Source organism: Schistocerca americana, chromosome 8 (genome assembly GCF_021461395.2).
Source record: "Schistocerca americana isolate TAMUIC-IGC-003095 chromosome 8, iqSchAmer2.1, whole genome shotgun sequence".
NCBI classification, from domain to species: domain Eukaryota; kingdom Metazoa; phylum Arthropoda; class Insecta; order Orthoptera; family Acrididae; genus Schistocerca; species Schistocerca americana.
Genome location: NC_060126.1, coordinates 257317712 through 257342374, shown reverse-complemented (window position 1 = coordinate 257342374; position 24663 = coordinate 257317712). Strand labels below are relative to the sequence as shown.

Below are 24663 nucleotides of genomic sequence, written 5' to 3'. Positions count from 1 at the left end.
GAACTTGGTGTTATAGTCGGCGCACGGGCGATGGGACACAGCATCTCCGAGGTAGCTATGAAGTGGGGTTTTTCCCGTGCGACAGATTCAAGAGTGTACCGTGAATATCGGAAATCCGGTAAAACATCAAATCTCTGATATCTCTGCGGCCGGAAACTGCATGAACGGGACCAATGACGACTGAAGAGAATCGTTCAACGTGACCGAAGTGCAACCCTTCCGTAAACTGGTGCAGATTTCGGTAGTGGACCATCAACAAATGTCAGCGTGCGAACCATTCAACGAAACATCATCGATATTGGCTTCCGGAGCCGAAGGCCCCCTCGAGTACGGTTGGTGACTGCACTACACAAAGCTTTACGCCTCGTCTGGGAATCTCAACACCGACATTGGACTATTGATGACTGGAAACATGTTGTCTGGTCGGACGAGTCTCGTTTCAAATTGTACTGAGCGGATGGACGTGTACGGTTATGGAGACAACCTCATGAATCCGTGGACCCTGCAGGTCAGCAAGGGACTGTTCAAGCTGGTGGAGGCTTTGTAATAGTGTGGGGCGCGTGCAGTTGGAGGGATATAGGACCCCTGATATTTCTAGATATGACTCTGACGGTTGACATGTCTGTAAGCATCCTGTCTGATGACATGCATACATTGTGCATGTCGACGGTCTTGGGCAATTCCAGCGGGACAGTGCGACACCCCACACGTCCAGAATTGCTACAGAGTGGCTCCAGGAACATTCTTCTGAGTTGAAACACTTCCGCTGGCCACCAAACACACCAGACTTGAACATTATTGAGCAAATCTGGGATGCCTTGCAACGTACTGTTCAGAAGAGAAGTCCTGCCCCTCGTACTCTTACGGATTTATGGACAACCCTGCAGGATGCATGTTGTCTATTCCCTCCAGCAGTGCTTCAGGCATTAGTCGAGTCCATGCCAAGTCGTGTTGCGTCACTTCTGCGTGCTCGTGTGGGCTCTACACGATGTGAGGCAGTGTACCAGTTTCTTTGGCTCTTCAGTGTAGGATGATGGTGAATGAAAAGTGATGTAAGTTGGAATTAATTAAATCGGACTGCATATGTTTGTAACTTGAAGAGCAATGTCAGTCAAGGGTTTTTTGGATATCAAGGGAGATAAATGTGGCGGATTGTCGCATCAAGGTGGGTAAGGTAAAGAAGTTATTAGTTGATAGGAACACTGGAATGAAATCCATACTAACCGTTGGGAATGAGGTGTGTTACGAGGTGCTGATGGACTCATTGTGTAAGGATGATTAAAAGGCTTTTACTAGCTGTGTGCCTGACTGCACTTTCTGTGCCGGTGTTCTCCCTTTTTCTGTTCTAAGCGCAAATGGTCCAAGGGAAGAACGATTGCTGGTAAGTCTCTGAGGGAACTCGAATCTCTTTAATTTTATCTTAATGGCCTTTTCACGAGAGATACGTAGGACGATGACTTTTTTAAGAAGAAACAGTCTTGGAACTTCAACATCAAACCAAACCATAACGCAGAACGCGTTTGTCCGACATCTGTCACTGGAACTGGGTGAGGATCTCGGTGATGTTTTCGTGTTTACTAAATGAGTCTGTAACGATACAGGCTGCTCTTCTTCGGATCTTCTCTTTCTTCCATCAATCCTATCTGGTATGGATCCCAAACATTACAGACTGACGAGCAGTGTTCCGGTATTGGTTGAACGAAACGTTTGTAAGGCAGGTCGAAAGGATGAGGTCTGCAAGAGTGGTTTATCAGGTTTTAGCAAGACATGACTTCGTTTTGGGAAGACATGAGTTCCTTTTAGGAAGACATAACTTCCTTTTAGGAAGATATGACTTCGTTTCAGGAAGACTTGACTTCGACATTTTTCACTGCTCTGGGTAACGACCTGTGCAGAGATGGTATAGTAAAGGATGGCATGGATTTCGTAGTAGACTCTGGGACATTCCCTGCGGTGCCGGTAGGTAATTTCAGCATGACCGAGAGCTGGTTTTTGCTTTTTAACAAGTGTTTTTGTCATGTCTTCAGTGATTATTAGTGTTTGGTCCTGTTAGTAGAATGTGCATAAGTGCTGGAAGTATAGTGCAAGAGGTGAGATAGCTTATTTCTATACATTCATACGTATAGGAGCCCATCAAAGTTGAAATCATGTAGGGTGGTGAAAGTGTCTTCCAGGCAGGATGCAAAGTGATTGTATTTGATGAAGTGTCAGGATGGGGTACGTGGGAGTGTGGCTTTTTTAGAGAGCCTAGGGAATGCTTTACAATATTTTGTGGAGTTTGTAGGTATTTAGTGCATGCCATGAGACAGTCCTGATGTTGAACTTGGAACTGCAAACCTGAGCAAAGAATGCCAAAAAGTACTAGTACGGTCAGATGCTGTCTACCTTGCTGGTGATTGTAACGCTGGAAATTCTCTTCTGGAACGCAGTCGACAAGCAAACCTTTAAATACCTCGCGAGACATTACAAGGGTAACTGCCCATCGCAACACCCTCAGAGTCAATGGTAAGATGGCCCAGTGGATAACCCGTCAAAAACTGAACACAGGTCAAGCATAAAAACAAGGTGTACTGAACTATAAAAAAAATAAAAAGAGTGAATGGTCCAAGCTAACAAGGGAACCTACCCATCGCACCCCCCTCAGATTTAGTTATAAGTTGGCACAGTGGATAGGCCTTGAAAAACTGAACACAGATAAATTGAGAAAACAGGAAGAAGTTGTGTGGAACAATGAAAAAATAAGCAAAATATACAAACTGAGCAGTCCATGCGCAAGATAGGTAACATCAAGGACAATATGAGCTCAGGAGTGCCGTGGTCCCGTGGTTAGCGTGAGCAGCCGCGGAACGAGACGTCCTTGGTTCAAGGCTTCTCTCGAGTGAAAAGTTTAATTTTTTGTTTTCAGACATTTATGAAAGTTCAGACACTCACACATAATCAACTTCGCTCTCCGAAATTCCAGGACATGTTCAGATTTGCTTGGACATATGCAGGATTTGACGGTCTACACACGGAAAAATTTGAAAACGTTAAAAACATATGTTTTGACAGAGCACAGGGAAAACTGTGCGACTGCGAAACTGTTGCATTCATTTGTTGCAGTTTATGTGACAAACTCTTATTTTTTCATCACTTTTTTTAGAGTCATTATCACATCCACAAGAAAACCTAAATCGGGCAAGGTAGAAGAATCTTTTTACCCATTCGCCAAGTGTACAAGTTAGGTGGGTCGACAACATATTCCTGTCATGTGACGCACGTGGCGTCACCAGTGTCGAATAGAATATATCAGATGTGTTTTCCTGTGGAGGAATCGCTTGACCTATGACCTTGCGATCAAATGTTTTCGGTTCCCATTGGAGAGGCACGTCCTTTCGTCTACTAATCGCACGGTTTTGCGGTGCGGTCACAAAACACAGACACTAAACTTATTACAGAGACGTCAATGAACGAACGGACAGATCATAACTTTGCGAAAATAAAGAAAGTAAACTTTTCACTTGAGGGAAGACTTGAACCAAGGATCTCTCGTTCCACAGCTGCTCACGTTAACCACGGGACCACTGCGCTCCTGAGCTCACATTATCCTTGATGTTGCCTATCATGCGCATGGACTACTCAGTTTGTATATTTTGCTTATTTTTTTCATAGTTCCACACAACTTCTTCCTGTTTTCTCGATTGATCTGTGTTTAGTTTTTCAAGGCCTATCCACTGTGCCAACTTATAACTAAATCTGAGGGGGGAGCGATGGGGAGGTTCCCCTGTAAGAAGTGCAATATTGAGAGAAGCTGAACCGTAGCGGTGTATTGGTTAACTGGTCATGGCGTTGCACTCCGGCACAGTCGACCCGTGTTAAAAAGCACAATGAAAAGAATACCTCTAGCTGCATGCAGTCGTTGATATAAGTCAACGTGGACAGTTTAAATTGTGTGCCCCGGCCGGGACTCGAACCCAAGATCTCCTGCTTACATGGCAGACGCTCTATCCATACTTCTTTTTCTTGTTCGGTATTGTTCGTTGCATTTTGTCTTGGTGGACGTCACAAGACATCCGTTTAAGTCGATCGTTGATTCCTTTACTCAGTTTTTTTTATTATTAAAGAGAGAGAGCAGCCCGCTGACCGAATACGCTGTTACCGTGCCGGCTGTCCAGCTGAGCCACCGAGGACGCAGAGGATAGTGTGACTGCAGGGACTTATCTCTGGCACACCTCCCGTGAGACCCACATTCTCAACTTATTGTCCCGCAGTATATTCATAGTGCCCCTGCCCATTATACTCATTACTCGCGGCTTTTGCCGATTCCCGTAAGAGTTCGGGCACTGTTTGTGCATTCACACAGAAGAAGATGGTCAAATGGCCGGAGAGCCATATATATATATATATATATATATATATATATATATATATATATATATATATATATATATATGTTAAAAAGTGCCTCGTGCCATTTTTTATTTTTTTCACAACATTATGATCTGTCCGTCTGGTCATTGAAACTTTTGTTCTCTTTCTGTAGTCTTGACATTTGTCATACTATACATTGGTTATAGAATAAGAGTCACGTAAGAATGCGTACCGTCAACAAGTAAATGTGATGAACAGCGAGAGCAGGCGAGATGCCACATAGACGTCTCACAGAAATGAAAACAACAAATAAACGGTCGTGAACAATGTTACAACAAAGGAATTCAAGAGTCGAAAGTTCCAAAACGGAACGGAGCTTCAAAAACTTTAAAAACATTTGTTTTGACAGAGCATAGAGAAACTGTGATTGTGAAGCTGTAGAGTTAATTTGTTGCAGCTTATGTGACAAACTACTATGTTTTCATCATTTCCATGGGAGTGATCGCATTGACATTCATACGAACACCTAAATCGGACAATGAGGTATATCTCACTCATTTATCTGGCGTACAAATTGGCTGCGTCGATAAGGGAATCCTATCATATGACACACGTACTGTCACTGATGCCGTGTATGACACACCAGACTTGTTTCCGGTGGAGAATTCGGTTGACTTGTCGCCTTGTCATCTAACTTTTGCGGTTCCCACTCGAAAGCCACTTCGTTTCGGCTGCTAATAGACTAGTTGTGCAGAATCAACTGTCATTATAGGTTCCTACCTTACACCTCACTGTTGCGAAGGGACTTTACACCACAACAGAGATAAATTTGAATACAGCGAACTGGGTAGCAACATAAACAAATTTGTAACAAAAAATAATGTCTGCATATACTTATTTGTTTATGATTCGTGTGTGGGTTTTGACGATTCATACAGTGTTTATTCTCAACGGATGGATAAATAAATAAAATAAATGTTATTTACAGGGTGTGCAGTAAATATGTGATGTAGAGCAGTCCTATTAGGTTGTATGGAGATATTGATAGTGGAACCAACGGAAAAGTCGGAAACATTTTCTTTCAGTAAAAAAACTACCCTTATGTTCTGTACATTGCGCAGCGAAACATTGACATAGGTCAAAGGTCACGCGCCCCTTTTGTTTGCAGTCTCGGCCGCCTGGTGCGCTGCCTTTAATCGATAATGCGTTTTTCGCGATAGCTCGCAGTTTCGAGGGCAAGTTATCGCAGAGAGTCGATGACTACGGGCGGTTGGCTCTAAGTAAATTGATTTCTGCAGGGGCGGTCGGCTGGAGCGATCGCCCGCTCCTCAAATGTACAAATAAATAACGAAAAATTTGACGCATATCTGGGGAGAGCGTAGTAAGACGCGACACTCCTGCTGTAAAACAAAAGTAAACGTGACATAGTTATGGAGAAGACAGCGGATCAACTAGAAGTCACAGTGAGTCTGCGGCATTCTGTGTTGCCCTGTTGGTGCTTTTCCGTTCTGTTATTTTTTACCGTCCGTTTCTTTTTAATTTAGGTGTGGGCTGAACAGCGGAGCCTGTTTGTTTTATTTCCTCCTCTTTACATATCCCTACTTCAAAATAAATTATTGAAAGCAAGTTAAGTCGTGAATTTAATGCACGTCATTGACCATAGTTTCGTTTACGTTTTCCCTCTTTTTAATTGCCTGCAGGTCCAAAAAGCTGACACAAAGCTGGACCTGATTGCATGGAAGCTTGAGAAATGCGAGAAAGAGTTGTTTCATTTGGACGGCACTGAGGTAGGCCCAGAGTGCCATTTTCGCTAGCTGTCTTATTTCTCATGAATTTTAATTTGCGCTATTAGAATACGCCTGCAGTGTAAAGTGCTCTTCTAACGTTCTTCCACTCTGTGTGTTACGCCTTTGGGAGGCATTTTTTTTCATTTTGTGCATTGTCACACTTGCGGTGCAAAGTATTACCGGTACCGTAACTCGTGGTTGCCCCAATGCCAAACGCCAAGTAGTCGGACATAGGTGCGGCAGTTGTGCTCCTAATGTAGAGAGATCTGTAATTTAGATTTCATTTTAAAATTAAAACTACTGTTTCTGATCATTTGTGTCTGTACCACAATACTTAAAAGAAGCATGTTTTTTGAAAGTGATGCTCTTGTAATTCCTGCTACTGGACAGTAAATCTCTAGCTCTTGCAGGGAGAGTAATTCTGATTTATTTTCTCCTACGAATTAGTGGGCTACTATCACCTATTATCTGGACTGATTTTTGATCGATTATAAGCGTTTATAAGCGTTCACAATAATGGGAGGTTTGTAGTAATGAAACTTTGGCATATTTCATGGAAGTTGCTGCTGACTTATATTCAGCAAGCCCACTTTAGAGAATAAAATTGGAGAAAGCAGACAAGACACTCTTGAATTTCATATGTGTTGTGCCAGAGTCTGCAGGTAAGAGTGTTGCAGGCAAACGAAGAATGAGGCACGAAATGATTTGTAGTCCTTAATACATTCCAGACTGTGGGATACACCATTTACTAATAAGTATCATGCAAGAACACATGAAAATTTGACACTAATAGCCTATTCAAGTAAATAAATGAATTTTGGGCTTATCTAGAAGACGACTTTTGCACTTCGTTGTTTTGCACTTTGTTGTTTGGCGTATCTTGTATTTCACAGGTTTTAAAGATTCTGCTATTAAATGGATGCAATGAGGGGAGTCTAGAGTGTTTCATTTGGAAATGGTTGCTTTGACATGTTTCATTCTCTCATAACATTTGTGAATAGTACATTACCAAAGAGCAAAAATATCGGTACCATAGCCTGAGGTCTGGGTAAGGTTGGAAGGTGACAATTTGGTTGTTAGTCAGAGAAGCCAACTAATGTGACTGAGGATTAAAGATTGTGGTAAATGGTTTGATCTGTAGTTTAGACTAATACTGAGTTAATTTACCTTTATCTTATAAACACAAAAACTGCTAGATAAATGCAGAAAGCCTATATTAGATAATACAGAAACCTCTGAATAATATTATGGTGTATTGTATACATAAAACATGGAAAATGCAACTCGAATGTGAACCCAGTGATTTTGTTGAGTATGTTGAACTGTATGTTGAAATTTTGTTTCTAATTCTACAACTGTCAGTAGAAGTGGTGATAAATTGCATTGACTGATTCTATTGACATGGAACTTCCATCTTGTGCGACACTGTTATTTACGCTGTACAAAATGTGGATGCAAAATTGCATGGGTATCCTGTGAGGAAATATAAGAAGAAAGTGACATACTGGCTCAGATTGCAATGCCTGTCTAGAGGAGTGGGAGGGGATACTAATAATAGAGGAAAACTACTTGTTGCTGATTCATAATTCAGTGCACATATTTTAGGGTTTTCATGGGCAAGGCTATATGTTTTCTCACACAGATGCATAAATTGTTGGTATGTATTTTGTATTCTGCAGATTGCTACTGGGCATGTGAGAGTAAAATAATAATAATAAAAAGACCTTATGCCTTTATATTACCTCCAGTTTTTTTCTTCAAACTTTTTTTCATATTACGTCAATCAAGACTAAAGGAACAATACATAATTATTTTCTGTTTTACTAAGCTAACTTGTATCAAATATGTACAGATGTAAGAGAACTGCACATTAGGTATGGCCAATAGAGTACAGTAGTGCATTTGTTAAGACATTGGCCTCAGGTTAGGAAAGAAAGAAGGAAGGAAGGAGGGTCATGCTCTGTCTGGTCATTCTGAATCAGGTTTACCTAAATCGCATAAGGCAAATGCCAGTATGATTCCTTAAACTAGACCATTGCCAACCAAACATTCTGTTCTGTTCTCCTCATTAGATATTTACATATATTCATATATATGTGTAGGTGACTGATGTGTAGCTTGTATTAAGCTGGCATATCCATATTCTGTTACATGATTCTTGGACATATAAATTGCTAAAATTAAATCTCTCAGTTCACGAAATGTACTAAAATTAGTTGAACAGTCACTGTTATCAAAATGATGGATTTCAGTTTTTATTTTTATCTGTGGTTCATGAGCATTAAGTTTCTTTATTGATATTCCATATTACTCTGTGATTGTGCACTTTCTTGGTATTTGACAAGGTTCATAGAATGTTCATTCCTCTGGTAAGATGTTCTTAATTTTCTATTCTATGTAATACATCTTTGTTCCACAATCTGTGTCACATTCTAATGTTTAATCACCATTTATGATTTTCAACAGGGAAAAATCAATTCTCAAAGATACTTCATTCCTCAATCTTGCTTTTATTTGTTTCTGTTATTCTGCTTACCTAACAGCAGAACTTCTTCACTGATGCTGCTTGTTTTTCCTATGTTCAGTATTTGAGATGATGATATTTCAAAAAATTTATGTTGCTTACACATTTCTTCCATGTTTGTCACTATACTCTTCATTGAGTTGTTCCTACATTCGGTTTAATATTTTCAGATTTTCTTTAATTTTATGAAGAATTAAAATGCCACCAGCAAGCAACAACACTGACACCCATTTCCCTAAGAATTACCATTCCTAACAGTTTTCCCCCCACTTCATTACTTTCTCAATGCATATGCTTGTCAGTGATTCAGTTATTTTCCCAGCTTCCTTCTTTCTGCCTGAATATGGGGTTTAACCGGAAAATAAGTTCCATAGAGCTGTTACTAGAAAGCAAACATTTATTTGGTAACATGTATAGGAAGGGATAAGCGATCATTGAGATACTTTTCAACATGCAGTGTGTTTCACAATTCACGTGAGGCACATCTAGAGGCTTTAGAGGGGACTTAATGGATCAAGTTTTACATACAAGCCCATATCCAGTAGCATTGTGTAATGACACTTCAGAGTGTTAAAGTTGTAGATGCCGACACCTGTCAATGTATGTATATGCAGAGTGATTCTGTGGTGATGTTACAAACTTTCAAGGATGATGGAGATGGATAAATGTATCATTCTGAGGTAAGGGTCCCTGGATCAGAAGCGAAAGAGTTGAAAGTTATAAGCGAAAATCATTCTGATACCTCGGACAGTGGAATGCATGTACGGGTGCTGTTGTTGCTACAATTGTAGGGTAGGCAACATTCTGAGGTGGTAGCATGGACCAAAACAAGAAAAAAAGTCTAGTAAACATGGGCTCTAAAATGCATACCTGGGTAGTTATGCGCACTTGTTCATCTTCATTAGTGTGAAACACATCTCGTCTATTGAACAAGTGCTCATAGCCGTTAAGCTATGCATTTTAGAGCCCATGTTTACTGGACATTTTTCCTTGTTTTAGTCCATGCTACCACCTCGGAATGTTGCCTACCCTGCAATGTTAGCAACAACAGTACTGGTACATGTATTCCACTGTCAGAGGTATCAGAATGATTTCCACTTGTAACTTTCAACTTGTTCATTTCAAAACCAGAGACCCTTACCTCAGATTCTTACATTAACCTGTCTCCATCATCCTTGAAAATTTATAACTCCATCATGGAATCACCCTGTCTATACAGTGATTTACAGGCACCTATAAATTTGACACTCTGTAGCGTAGTTGGGTGACATTTCTGGACATGGGTTCCTATGTAAAACTTGATCTATCAAGTCCATTCTAAAACCTCTATAAGTGTTTAACATGGATTGTGAAACACCCTGAGAAATTTCATATAATGGTATCAACTTTTTTATGTCGTAGAAGCCTGCCAACTGGGATTGGCACCAGTGCCTGCACTTAATCACTACAAGAGCTATTGAATTCACAGGAAAGAAAACACATGCCACCAAGAGGATTAATATTTGGACACTTTCCAGGACAACTGCAGAAAATGTGTTCAGCTGTCAATGACCTTTTTTGTGGATTGACACTGTTTGTAAGATGCAGAAACTGATGTGCACAATGTCCTGGGAGGCAAATCTTCAAATACTGCATAAATTGGGTAGAAAGGTAGAAATTAAGAACTGGGGTCACTCAACACATTTTGTGTCACTTTTGTATTGGGAGATGTTATTTTCCATCCTACAGTCCACACTTCCCCCCCCCCCCCCCCCCCCCCCCCAAATTCTATCTTCCCTGCTACTCAAATAACTGCTGACCACTGCACATTTTCACAGTAATGGACAGGTGGAGATGGTTGCCACTTACTGGTTACAATCCCAAGTAACACACAAACACAAAAGTTAATCGCACCATATGACTAGTGCCTTGGTTTAGATGTTACGCTTGAGTTGAGAAGTCATTGTAAGCCGGAGCCATTGATTCTTTAGCTTTTGAGTTGTTAATACTGACATTAGAAGCTGGCGGTACATGTGCCTGTATATGATGTTTTGTCCCCACACATGTGAAATTGCTCATAAAAGTGAAATGACTGGAATACAGGATGGGTGTACAGGCAATGATTGTTATTGATGAGTATCATCTGTGTGCATCCCTAAATGCTAATGCAAAGTTTATGTATTGTCAAATGCTTTTTCCTGCATGGTGATCGCTGAAATGTAATTCGAACTGTCTCTAAGGTGAGTGTTATTCACCTACCAGTTACATTAGTATATGTAACAATGATGTAGTCAGGTGTGTATCTGGCACCAACAAGGCCTTATTAGCTGAGTCTATAACTCCATATGGCAAAATAAGATCCTTGACACTGACAACTTTGTTGCCAGCTTTCAGCTGCCAAGTGCAAAAAGATGCTGGCAGTATTGATGCCAGGTGACTGACATAAGTGCCTGTAAAGCTGTGCCAAAACTGACTTGTTATAGAAAGAAAAACAAAATCACATTTTGTGAGTGGTAATGGCAGGCATGTGAAACAGTGATGCCAAGCCCACTTAATCTGTAAGGACTCTCCTTTCACCATGAGGACTACTACCAAGCTCTTGATCATGAGAGGACAAGAAAATTTTGCTCACTTGAAGATTGTGCCTGAGTAACCAGTGAGATTGCTCATGGAAGTGTAGAAAGCTCACTACCAACAGAACTCAATATGTGCTTGCAAGCTGAATTCACCATAGAATTAAATCTGATTTCATCTAAATGGAAGTAAGTACAGTTCTAAGGAAGATTATAGTTTCACATCATGTTGACAATAATATAATTGCACACAAGTTTTGAGTGAGCAAAGATGTTGATGTAAATCTGCCATAGTCTTTTTCAGCAGATTTAGGTATGATAGAAAATTTATTGATGCTTAGCCCAGGCTGTTATCACTCTTCTTAAATGCAAATCCATTGTGTTAATGACATTGCCATTTCTCTCTGTTTTAAGAAAAATAAGTATTTCCTCATACTTTTAAAATATTTGCTCCAACTCATGGTAGTGCCCTGCCCTTTAAAGCCTCCTTTGCATGAACTGGCATACTCATACTGTTCAAGTTTATCGTGAAAAAGTTTTTATTGCCTGCTATAGCTTGAGGAGCACATTACACTGACAGAAAATGTTATAAATAAGAGAAACCTGCTTCTGCAGCAAACACAAGTGTGATCTAGCTTAATAATGTTGCATGTAAACATACCAGCTGGTACAGTTGAAGTGAGAATCCTAGTGTTTGTGAGCATAGTTGACACAGTGGAAAAATTTCTGTGATTACGGAGGACACTGTGGACTCATACTAAGCTTTACAATCTGCATTCAATAATGCTGCTAGCTGTACCAGAAGTGTGATATAATAGCTATAAAATTTGTAATAATTTTACAAGAAATTGATTATAATGTTATTTGCATTTGGAATTATTCATTTTTCTAAAAAATGGATAGAACATATGTTGAAAGTTTTAATTACATTCGATAATTATCTATCTTGTGTGAGTGATATATATTTACCTCATTTGTGATATATAAAAACAAAAATGATGTGACTTTCCAAACGAAAGCGCTGGCACGTCGATACACACACAAACAAACACAACCATATACACAAAATTCAAGCTTTCACAACCAACGGTTGCTTCGTCAGGAAAGAGGGAAGGAGAAGGAAAGACGAAAGGATGTGGGTTTTAAGGGAGAGGGTAAGGAGTCAGTCCAGTCCCGGGAGCAGAAAGACTTACCTTAGGGGGGAAAAAGGACAGGTATACACTTGCGCGCGCACGCACGCACACCCACACCCACGCACGCACACACCCACGCACGCACACACACACACACACACACACACACACACACACACACACACACACACACATCCATCTGCACATACACAGACACAAGCAGACATTTGTAAAGGCAAAGAGTTTGGGCAGAGATGTCAGTCGAGGCGGAAGTGCAGAGGCAAAGATCTTGTTGAATGACAGGTGAAGTATGAGCAGCGGCAACTTGAAATTAGCGGAGGTTGAGGCCTGGTGGGTAACGAGAAGAGAGGATATACTGAAGGGCAAGTTCCCAACTCCGGAGTTCTGACAGGTTGGTTTTAGTGGGAAGTAACCAGATAACCCGGACAGTGTAACACTGTGCCAAGATGTGCTGGCCGTGCACCAAGGCATGTTTAGCCACAGGGTGATCCTCATTACCAACAAACACTGTCTGCCTGTGACCATTCATGCGAATGGACAGTTTGTTGCTGGTCATTCCCACATAGAAAGCTTCACAGTGTAGGCAGGTCAGTTGGTAAATCATGTGGGTGCTTTCACACGTGGCTCTGCCTTTGATCGTGTACACCTTCCGGGTCACAATACTGAAGTAGGTGGTGGTGGGAGGGTGCATGGGACAGGTTTTACACCGGCAGCGGCTACAAGGGTAGGAGCCAGAGGGTAGGGAAGGTGGTTTGGGGATTTCATAGGGATGAACCAAGATGTTACGAAGGTTAGGTGGATGGCGGAAAGACACTCTTGGTGGAGTGGGGAGGATTTCATGAAGGATGGATCTCATTTCGAGGCAGGATTTGAGGATGTCTTATCCCTGCTGGAGAGCCACATTCAGAGTCTGATCCGCTCGTATGCTCTGCTGGAAATATCACTTTGGCATAAAGAAAAATGATCCTAATCCTACTCCTAATGATCCAACTCCCCAAGACACTATCCAAATTGAACCCTGCCTGGAACAGTTCTGTCCTCCGTCACAGCGGGACGCACCTCCTCTTCCTCAAAATCACCCTCTCCAAACCTTCTAGGAATTTCTCACTTCCAGCCTTGCCTCTCAATCCTTCTTAAAAAACCTTAATCCTACTCCCAACATCACCACTACTGAAGCCCAGGCTATCCGTGATCTGAAGGCTGACTGACCCATCGTCATTCTTCCGGCGGACAAGGGTTCCACGACCGTGGTACTTGATCGTCGGGAGTATGTGGCTGAGGTACTGCGTCAGCTTTCTGACAACACTACATACAAAGTTTGCCAAGGTAATCCCATTCCTGATGTCCAGGCGGAGCTTCAAGGAATCCTCAGAACCTTAGGCCCCCTACAAAACCTTTCACCTGACTCCATCAACCTCCTGACCCCACCGACGCCCCGCACCCCTACCTTCTACCTTCTGCCTAAAATTCACAAACCCAATCAGCCTGGCCACCCCATTGTAGCTGGTTACCAAGCCCCCACAGAACGTATCTCTGCCTACGTAGATCAACACCTTCAACCCATTACATGCAGTCTCCCATCCTTCATCAAAGACACCAACCACTTTCTCGAATGCCTGGAATCCGTACCCAATCTGTTACCCCCGGAAACCATCCTTGTAACCATTGATGCCACTTCCTTATACACAAATATTCCGCACGTCCAGGGCCTCGCTGCAATGGAGCATTTCCTTTCACGCCGATCACCTGCCACCCTACCTAAAACCTCTTTCCTCATTACCTTCGCCAGCTTCATCGTGACTCACAACTTCTTCACTTGCAAAGGCTAGACATACCAACAATTAAAGGGAACAGCCATGGGTACCAGGATGGCCCCTTGTACGCCAACCTATTTGTGGGTCGCTTAGAAGAAGCCTTCTTGGTTACCCAGGCCTGCCAACCCAAAGTTTGGTACAGATTTATTGATGACATCTTCATGATCTGGACTCACAGTGAAGAAGAACTCCAGAATTTCCTCTCCAACCTCAACTCCTTTGGTTCCATCAGATTCACCTGGTCCTACTCCAAATCCCATGCCACTTCCTGTGACGTTGACCTCCATCTGCCCAATGGCCAGCTTCACATGTCCGTCCACATCAAACCCACCAACAAGCAACAGTACCTCCATTATGACAGCTGCCACCCATTCCACATCAAACGGTCCCTTCCCTACAGCCTAGGTCTTCGTGGCAAACGAATCTGCTCCATTCCGGAATCCCTGAACCATTACACCAACAACCTGAAAACAGCTTTCGCATCCCGCAACTACCCTCCCAACCTGGTACAGAAGCAAATTACCAGAGCCACCTCCTCATCCCCTCAAACCCAGAACCTCCCACAGAAGAACCCCAAAAGTGGCCCACTTGTGACAGGATACTGTCCGGGACTGGATCAGACTCTGAATGTGGCTCTCCAGCAGGGATACGACTTCCTCAAATCCTGCCTCGAAATGAGATCCATCCTTCATGAAATCCTCCCCACTCCACCAAGAGTGTCTTTCCGCCATCCACCTAATCTTCGTAACATCTTGGTTCATCCCTATGAAATCCCCAAACCACCTTCCCTACCCTCTGGCTCCTACCCTTGTAACCGCCGCTGGTGTAAAACCTGTCCCATGCACCCTCCCACCACCACCTACTTCAGTATTGTAACCCGGAAGGTGTACACGATCAAAGGCAGAGCCACGTGTGAAAGCACCCACGTGATTTACCAACTGACCTGCCTACACTGTGAAGCTTTCTATGTGGGAATGACCAGCAACAAACTGTCCATTCGCATGAATGGACACAGGCAGACAGTGTTTGTTGGTAATGAAGATCACACTGTGGCTAAACATGCCTTGGTGCACGGCCAGCACATCTTGGCACAGTGTTACACCGTCCGGGTTATCTGGTTACTTCCCACTAACACCAACCTGTCAGAACTCCGGAGATGGGAACTTGCCCTTCAGTATATCCTCTCTTCTCGTTACCCACCAGGCCTCAACCTCCGCTAATTTCAGGTTGCCGCCGCTCATACCTCACCTGTCATTCAACAAGATCTTTGCCTCTGTACTTCCGCCTCGACTGACACCTCTGCCCAAACTCTTTGCCTTTACAAATGTCTGCTTGTGTGTGTGTGTGTGTGTGTGTGTGTGTGTGTGTGTGTGTGTGTGTGTGTGTTGTGCGCGCGCGCGTGCGAGTGTATACCTGTCCTTTTTTCCCCCTAAGGTAAGTCTTTCTGCCCCTCCCAGGGGACACCGCCTTATAGTAGGCACCTTCAGTGCCGGGCGGGAGGGTTTGCGTGCTTCGGTGAAGTCGAGAGCTATGCCGGTGGTAGCATAGCTACTGGCAGGGTCTTCCAAGCCGGACTGGTCTCGACAGAGGAGCCAGACAAAGTGTGTCCCACAACATAGGGCAGGGAGGGCTCTAGAGGCGTAGTGAAGCCAGCTTCCCTAGAGGAGTAAACCTCATACAAATCCTGGTCCTCCAGGTTGGGGGTTGGGTATGGGGCTAATAACCCCATACTGTAAAAAAAAGAATATTACGGAAATTCAACAGAAGCCTCGGAAACTGGATGGAAAGCATGTATCATGACCCCGGCAAAGGAAACGGATAAAGGATCTAACAGTAGCATCGTGGAATGTGAGGACAATGCTTCAGCCTGGAAAAATGAAAGAAATAGCCAATGAAATTTTAAAATTCAAGTATGATATTGTAGGGCTACTGGAAATAAGATGGCAGGGGAATGGGCAGATAGATAAACCTGAGTACTCAATGGTATATAGTGGACCAGAAGAAAGAACAGGCAAACTTGGAACAGGGTTTATAATAACTAGGGAAGTTAGGAAAAGCCTTCTAGAATTTGAACCTATAAATAAAAGGATGTGCAGACTCAGACTAAAAGGTAAATTTAGGAATATATCAATAGGTAATGCACATGCACCAACAGAGGAAAAAGAGGATATAATTAAAGAACAGTTCTACGAAGACTTGGAAAAAGTATGCTGTGCAGTACCTAAATATGACCTGATGCTAGTAATAGGAGATTTTAATGCAAAAATAGGGAGGAATGAACATCCGTATGGAGTTTCTGGAAAATATTCACTACATGAAGAAAACAATGAGAATGGAGACTTACTATGCCAATTCGCAGCAAGGAATAATATGATTATTAAAAGTACCTGCTTTCCACATAAAAGGATCCATCTGGGTACTTGGAAGTCTGCAGCCAATGGAGTAGTCAATCAGATTGATCATATTTTAGTGATTGCACGCCACTCCACGGAGCTGCAGAGGACCAAACTGTGATTCAGACCACTTTTTGATAAAATCAGTCTTCAGAGAGAAACTGTCACTAACAAAGGGCAACAGAATGGGAAAGATGGTGAAATGGAATACAGACAAACTGAACATCCCTGATGAAGTAAAAAAATACCAAGTAACACTAAGCAGAAAGTTGAGCAATGAAGAGACCACAGTAGGAGTAGATGAAAGGTGGAACAGGTTTGAAAAAGCCATTAAGGATGCTGCAGAGGAAATAATAGGCATAAGAAGGAACAGAACAACCCAGGAATGGTTTGATGAAGATTGCAGGTCAGCAATATAGGAAAAGAACAGGGCAAGAACAAAAGTGCTACAGAGAGAAACCAGAAATAATGTGGAACAATATAGAGAATTAAGGAGAAGAGCTAACAGACTGTGCAAGAGAAAGAAAAGAGAGTGGAATAAGAAGAAATTTCAAGAACTAGAAGAACTAAAGGAACAGAGTGAAATAAGAAAGTTCTATCATGCCATAGGCGAAATGAAGAATAGATTCCAACCAAAAACAACGGCCTGCTCCAGTAAAGATGGGAAAATGATAAGGGAGGAAGAACAGATAGTGGGAAGATGGGCAGAGTATTTCAAAGATACACTAAGCACCAGCCTAGAAGATGAAGAGACCTCTGCACAGGAGGGAAGAGTGGAGCTGGAAGTAGACAATGAAACCAATGAGGCAAGAAAGCCAACACTACAAGAGGTCTCCCTGGCTGTGCACAAGTCAAAAAACAATCGAGCCCCTGGGGAAGACAGCATAATTGCTGAATTAATAAAAACTGGTGGTGAGGCTGTAATAAAGGAACTGCACACACTAATATCAGATATATGGGAAACAGAAACTATGCCAGATAATTGGAAAATTGGAATAATAGTCCCCATTTATAAGAAAGGGGACAGAACAGCATGTGAAAACTATAGAGGTGTAACACTCCTAAGTACAGCTTATAAGATCTTCACAAGTATATTAGACGAAAGGATACAGAAGTGTGCAGAAGGCATACTAGAGGAATATCAGTGTGGCTTTCGACCAGGCAGAGGAACAACTGATCAAATATTTGTGATAAGACAAATGATGGAAAAGTTCTATGAATATGATATAGATCTGCATTTCTTATTCATCGATTTCAAACAAGCCTTTGACAGCATAAATCGGCAAGAACTATACAGAGTACTGAAAGAAGTTGGAATATGTGCTAAATTAATAAGACTAATCAGAATGACAATGACAGAGACAAGAGCAAAAGTAAAGGTCCTTAGCAGAACAAGTGATAGCTTTGACTTTAATAAAGGTGTGAAGCAAGGGGATAGTCTCTCCACTGTCCTATTCAACATAGCCCTGGATAGTGCAGTAAATAAAATCAACAAAAGAGGCACCATATTTATGAAAACTAGCCAGATATGTGCATACGCTGATGACATTGCTATAGTAGGAAGAAATACCAATACACTCCTAGAAACATACCGGGCAATGGAAACAGAAGCCTTAAAAATTGGCCTCATAGTAAATGAAAACAAAACAAAATATATGGTAATGTCACAATCTGAGGCCAGAAGAACCCCTAAAAACCTAAACATCAATGGGAAATGTTTCAATGGAGTGTCCTCTTTTAATTACTTGGGAGCCCTAATAACAAATGATAACAGTATTGGAAAAAATACAAGCAGGAAACAGAGCTTACTTTGCAAATATGCAGCTTTTCAAAAATAGCCTTGTTACAAGAAAAACTAAACTGCTAATATATAATTCCCTAGTCCGCCCAGTTATCACATACGGCTCAGAGGTATGGACGTTGACAGAACACGATAAAAATGCTCTAAGAAGCATTGAGCGGAAAATATTACGCAAAATCTATGGGCCAATAAGGGAAGAAGAAGGCTGGAGAATACGCTACAATGCCGAATTACAAGAGTTAATACAAGGCAGGGACATAGTAAAATTTGTGAAATCACAGCGAATACGATGGCTAGGACACTTGGAGAGAATGGCAGAGGATAGAATTCCAAAGAAAATGATGAAAGATATGATCCTTTCAGTTAGGCGAAAAGGGAGACCTAGAAGAAAATGGATCGATGAGGTAATAATGGATATCACCAATATGGGAGTCCGGGGGTGGAAAAGAGCAGCAAATAATCGAGAAGTGTGGAGGAAGATTGTTGAAGAAGCCAAGGCTCACCAAGGGCTGTAGAGCTACTGAAGAAGAAGAAGAAGTCTTTCTGCTCCCAGGATTGGAATGACTCCTTACCCTCACCCTTAAAACCCACATCCTTTCGTCTTTCCTTCTCCTTCCCTCTTTCCTGACGAAGCAACCGTTGGTTGCGAAAGCTTGAATTTTGTGTATATGGTTGTGTTTGTTTGTGTGTCTATCGACATGCCAGCACTTTCGTTTGGTAAGTCACATCATCTTTGTCTTTAGATATATTTTTCCCACGTGGAATGTTTTCCTCTGTTATATATACAACATTTGTGTGGGGGTTGTGACTCAGTTTTATAAAATTTTGCAAAATACCAATTGTGCAGTGCAATCTTATGTACAGTTTTTTCCCATTGCCCAAATTTTTCAACCATATTGCCCTGTGGTTGACAAAGCGGAGTTGTGGTAGGAGCATTTTGTTCCCATAACAGTGATTCCTTAGGAATTTCATGATAGTTAAGAGCAAGGTGAAATGTTTTTGATCCATTGATGGAAAACTGTTTTTTAAGTTAAAATGCACTGGTTTTTAACATAGTCAATAACTCTGTGAACATCGTCCGTTTTTTTCTAGTCCTTATATTCCACCCCTGATGTGTAGTTTTGAGAGTTTAGCAAGATGTGCATCTGCACCTGGTAGGACTTCATTGTCATCAAAACATTCACTAGCAATAGATATATTTAGGTATGTGGTCAGGTGGAATTCAAAGGGTGTTAAATCTGGTTAATAGTTTGGATGCTCTAACAATAAATGTTTCAAATTCTCCAGTGTTCCCATTACAAAAACACCTTTGTGGCATGTGCATTGTTCTCATGGAAGAGTATTTATGTATTTTGACATATGCAACACTCAGTGTGGTATTTTTAAATCCACCCGGTTCAGAAGACTTGTCGTGTTGACCAGACATTGTTTTTACCTTTGCAAGATAATCAATACGAAGAATCCCCTTTACATTCCGGAAAACATCTGTGATAACCTTTCTAGCAGATGAAAAGTTTTCATTGGTTTTTACATTTTGAGATGTGTTCCACTTGGATAATCCTCAGCAAAAATAACATAACTTTTCTATTTTTGTCTAGTTTACATTTTCTTGACAAATAATGTTGTTTATATTTTTGTTGATGAATCATTTATGTATTAGGTAAGTTATGTGTTATGTCTAACTTCTTTTTTATTATGCCTACAACTATTTGCCTTGAATTGTTAGTCATTATTTTGTTGCAATTTAAGTTACAGGTCAGTGTGCCTTTGTGTATAGAAATAAATTTCTCATGTTATAGTGGGTGCTTTTTGATTTGAGACACTTAATTCCTGTTGTATAAAGTCATTCTGTTGTTCCAAAAGGTTTCAGTGATATCACTTCTACGAGGTGTTAACCAGGTGAAGGAGGAGTATGAGAATCTGAGAAGAGAAATATCAGAAGTGCAGCAGCTACAGAAGCAGTTGTCTGATTCTCTTAGATTGCAGCTGCGTCAGGTACAGGGTAGGTTTGGTTCGCTTCGTGAGCGTATAATCAAGAGTCAGCAAAATAACTGAAACTGTAATTCTATACTTCTTTCTTATTTTTTTATGACATGAAAGAACCTTTTTCAAATGATGTAACATCTTCCACGTGAGGGTTGCCATGTTCTCCATTGATAAATTTCGTATTTACAAATTCATGAAGACTGTCAACTTGGTGAGGGGAGTTTTCCAGATCTGAATTTTGAAGACTGTAAAAATTAATGGCACATTATTAGAAAACATTTACATTTTGTAACTATTATTGTTTTATATGACTATTCATAGACATCTGCAGCATTGCAAATTTTATTGAATACTCTGCAGATTACAAACACTACACAGCCATACCTATGATGAGTGTGTAGGAAGTGAAAATATGTGATACATATCTTGAGCCAGCTGGTTCACTTATTCTTTCTATAATGATGACAAAACCAATAAAAAAATTGTTTCTTTAAGTGTGAAGTGCAATAGCTTAGATATATTTATTTTGTTTCAATATTATTCGTATTTACAACTACATCACAAATGTCTTAAAAATCATAAGGTATTTGATGTATGTATTTTCATGTTTTTGCTATGACATGTTTTTGATGTGATATGGAATTTCAAGGAATGGTAAACAATAGTTTGCCATGGTTCTATCATTACAAATAATTCCAAGAAGACAGGTAGTCCATTTTCTGTATACATTTATGTACATTCTGTAAGCCACAGAAAACGTGAGTGCTATATTTTGTGTGCTTCATTTTAAAAACTCCATTAAGTTTGGAGAGATTCAGAATTATCATTCAAAAATTCTGTATAACATTGCATGACTTAAATGTCATTATTTGTCTTATGTGAACTATTTATGCCTGTCGGCACTTGCTTTCTTGGAATTTGGATAATTACATTTTTCCTGTAGCCTACTCATAAGAATTTAAATAAAAATCTCTTATTTTGTAGATAACTGTGTAACAACAAAAATGTGTTTCAGTTCAGTTAAAGTTTCAAAATGCTTATAAATATCAGTGGCATACACCATTACTGCTACCAATCTGGTCATCCTAACTGAATTCTTTGAGAGATTCAGCATTAGAGGAATACCAAGAGACTCGGATGCTGTAATTTCTGTAGAGAAATTCCTCTTCCTTTACTTGAATTAAAGTTCCCATGAGGCAGTTTGTGTGATAGGTACAAATAAAGGATTGTGCAGATGCTAATGTGTTAATGCGTGAACGGTCAAAATTTGTTATACGGTATCAGTGTTTTTGTAGCCAGGTGTCTTATTTTGATACCACTTGAGCAGAAACATTATTTTGAACCACATTCATTTCTTTCACTTGGATCACTGTAACAATTTCTTCTCACAAAACTGGTTATCTTATTGATCACACTTGACACTGGATTAGCCTGTGCTAAATCTCCCAATGGTTTATTATTAATGAAGCTCTCATTTGTTTGTGTTGTCAGTGATTATTTAGTCTATTCTTTGAGGCCTTAATGTTGATTGTATTATTTGCAGATGTTTGGCCATTGCACAGCTTTGTAATGTCTCCATGACATAGTTCTATCTCTTCTCTCTCTTAATGGTAACAATGAAGGAAGCATCTAATAGCTTGAGATTGCATATGAATCTGATGTGGTAGAGACTCATTGAAGTATTTATTCAACTCTCTTAAGTCCCTTGCCTCTCAGTGTCCTCTTGTGGAACACTATTTGTAAGGGGGTGTTAAATAGCTTGTTTTGTATGCAGTTAGGTAGGCCCTCTAAGCTTCATTGAGGCTGAGGTTGGCGGTGTTTTTGTGTGGCTGTTCCATATGTCTCCAGATGTGCATCTGTGTGTCACACCTTATCAGTCAAGGTTTTGTGGTCTTCAGCTTAATATGCGCTTTTTAAAAACTGAACTTTATCAGGCTTTATGTTAGAACAGTCAGCTTTTTTAAAACTAATGTAGTCATTTAGAAATATCTAAACTATTTTTCTGCAATGTAAGTTGCACATTTGCCTTGGTTAACTTCCCCCTCCCCCCCCCCCCCCCCCCCTCTTTTAATAATTTGATTGTATATAAATCACGAGAGACACGAAAGAAAGTAAAGGTAACAATGAACTGTATAATTGAGGTGTTGAGTCATTAGTAGATTCATAAAACAGTATTTAAAATGTTGCTAAACATTGGATGAAGATGACTGTCATCGTTCTCATCTTGAGCTAACTACTGTAGCACAACTGCATATATACACACATTCATGCATACACCTGCATGATTACGTAGCCTGAGGTGGATACATTGTTCTGTCACTGCAGATCAAATGGTGTGAGGGATTGTTGGGTGGAGTGGTTGAGGAGAAAGCTGGTGAGGAGGGGGTTTGGAGGGTTGGTAGGATTGGTGGTTGGCAGCTCAGGGGGAGAAGCAGCAAGTGCACCGAATAGAAAGTTTGCTGTGGATCAGGCAGGGCAAGCTGTACACAATTACGGTGAGCAGCAGACTGGACAGGAGATAGACTGGAAAGGAAACTGAGAGAATGGACTGAATGAAATGGGGACAGGGTAGCAATGGGTGGGGGAAAGTGGCCAGAAAACTTTGATGTCAGTGGATTCTCTCTCCTCCCACCCACCTTTTTTACCCTATCAGCTGCTCCCACAAATACAACCCATAACAGTTGAAGACATGAATAAGAGTCCCTGATCACTGTTTGCACTTTCTGTTACAATGTTCCATCAAGATTGCAAATTTAATTTTGGTAATAACTAGTTGTAGATACTGACATCATCTTCTTTTAAAATATTAAATGAAAACCAGAACATTAGTACAAACTACAGTACATCATATGTTTTACCAGAACAAAATTTTTACTCTGCAGCTGAGTGTGCACTGATGTGAAACTTCCTGGCAGATTAAAACCGTGTGCTGGATCGAGACTTGAACTCGAGACGTTTGCCTTTCACAGGCAAGTAGAGCACTTGCTTGTGAAAAGCAAAGGTCCTGAGTTAGGGTCTTGGTCCGGTACACAGTTTTAATCTGCCAGTAAGTAACATATGTGTGGTTTGTGTTTCTAAGAATAGGTTGCATCCATGCTATAAGCAAGTGCCATGTGATAGCATGTGTGTGTTTTAAAAACAAGTAGTTGCCACTTATAGGCGGCATTGCTGGCAAGCTCACAAAATTGTCCTTATCATATGGTTAAAACAAGTATATGGTTGTAAAATCATTACCGTATAGAGAAATGAATATGAAAATGACCTATGTTATATGTTAAATTAATCTGACATATTTAAACTGTATATATGCAGTAGAGAGTTTCTGATGACAACATTCATCCAAGTTATAGCAAGTGGGGAAAGTTATATACATAAAATCGTTAAATTTCACTGTGAAAAATGCTGCGATAGGATAAATTAAAAAGTATTAAACATCAACAAGGAAATTGGCTGTCAGAGAAGATCTTCTTGGAGATTGATAGTGTTGTTGTTTTCTTCAAAACTGTTTAATTGTTATGTTGCCAGAGCTGCACCACACGTTCGTAATATTGCCCACGGCTGAAGTGATTGGTTACAGGCTCCCAGTTCCTGCTGCATGCTGGAGCATCCAGCTGCAGGTCCCTGCTTTCTGACTTGTCACTTTTACTTTTATGAATCTCATGCCTAGAAGGCCTTCTTTTCTCTATAACTGTCTTTGTCCTTAATTGGATTTGTGTTTTTTTTTTTTTTTTTTTTTTGTGGCGCGGGGATCCCTCATCTGCTCTTTGATCTTCATACTGGCCTGACTGTAATACTTCTATCTCACTTTAAATTATTTCTCAGCTCTAGCATCAGTATTGGTTTCAGTGCCAGAATGTTCTCACTCCTACATACTTCGGTTGGCTGATGTCAGTAACTCCAGGTGACCTCTATTTGGGCTGATGACCTCACTGTTTATTCCCCCAACCAACCAACCAACCAACCTACCTACCTTTCTGAATGTCACAATAACTGGAATGATTAAATTAATTTTGTTTATTACATGTGGCTGTATATTCCTGTGGTTTTAGGTTTCCATTTCCTTCAGTAGGTTCAACAAATATCTTTTTGCCACCATATGTAAGATATTTAGATTGCTTTGGATGTCAACTGTTACATGCTTTCCAGCCTCTAGTGCAAACTGAACACATTCTTGTTTTTGTTGGCATGTTCCTTAAATCAAACTGCAAAATTCCTTGTATTTGTCACATACTTGGTGCCTAGGTCCATATGCCCTGGATGCTAAAAAGTTACTCCTTTTACTCCTGAAATTGACATTATTCT

The 24663-nt window shown here is 40.8% G+C and overlaps 1 protein-coding gene across 1 annotated transcript; it reads left to right on the top strand.

Annotated features, from left to right (window-relative positions):
• The first annotated feature begins 5648 nt into the window (after window positions 1–5648).
• On the top strand, window positions 5649–20591 carry LOC124545484. The gene is made up of 3 exons (XM_047124425.1): window positions 5649–5813; window positions 6051–6137; window positions 20239–20591. Exons 1-3 carry the CDS (start codon window positions 5781–5783, stop codon window positions 20428–20430), a joined length of 312 nt encoding a protein of 103 aa, XP_046980381.1. The 5' UTR covers window positions 5649–5780; the 3' UTR covers window positions 20431–20591.
• Window positions 20592–24663: the final 4072 nt, after the last annotated feature.

Coding starts and splice junctions, on each gene's coding strand:
- LOC124545484 (XM_047124425.1), top strand. CDS start 5,781: ATGGAGAAGACAGCGGATCAACTAGAAGTCACA. Junction 5,814..6,050: donor CGGATCAACTAGAAGTCACA/GTGAGTCTGCGG, acceptor AATTGCCTGCAG/GTCCAAAAAGCTGACACAAA. Junction 6,138..20,238: donor TTCATTTGGACGGCACTGAG/GTAGGCCCAGAG, acceptor TTGTTCCAAAAG/GTTTCAGTGATATCACTTCT.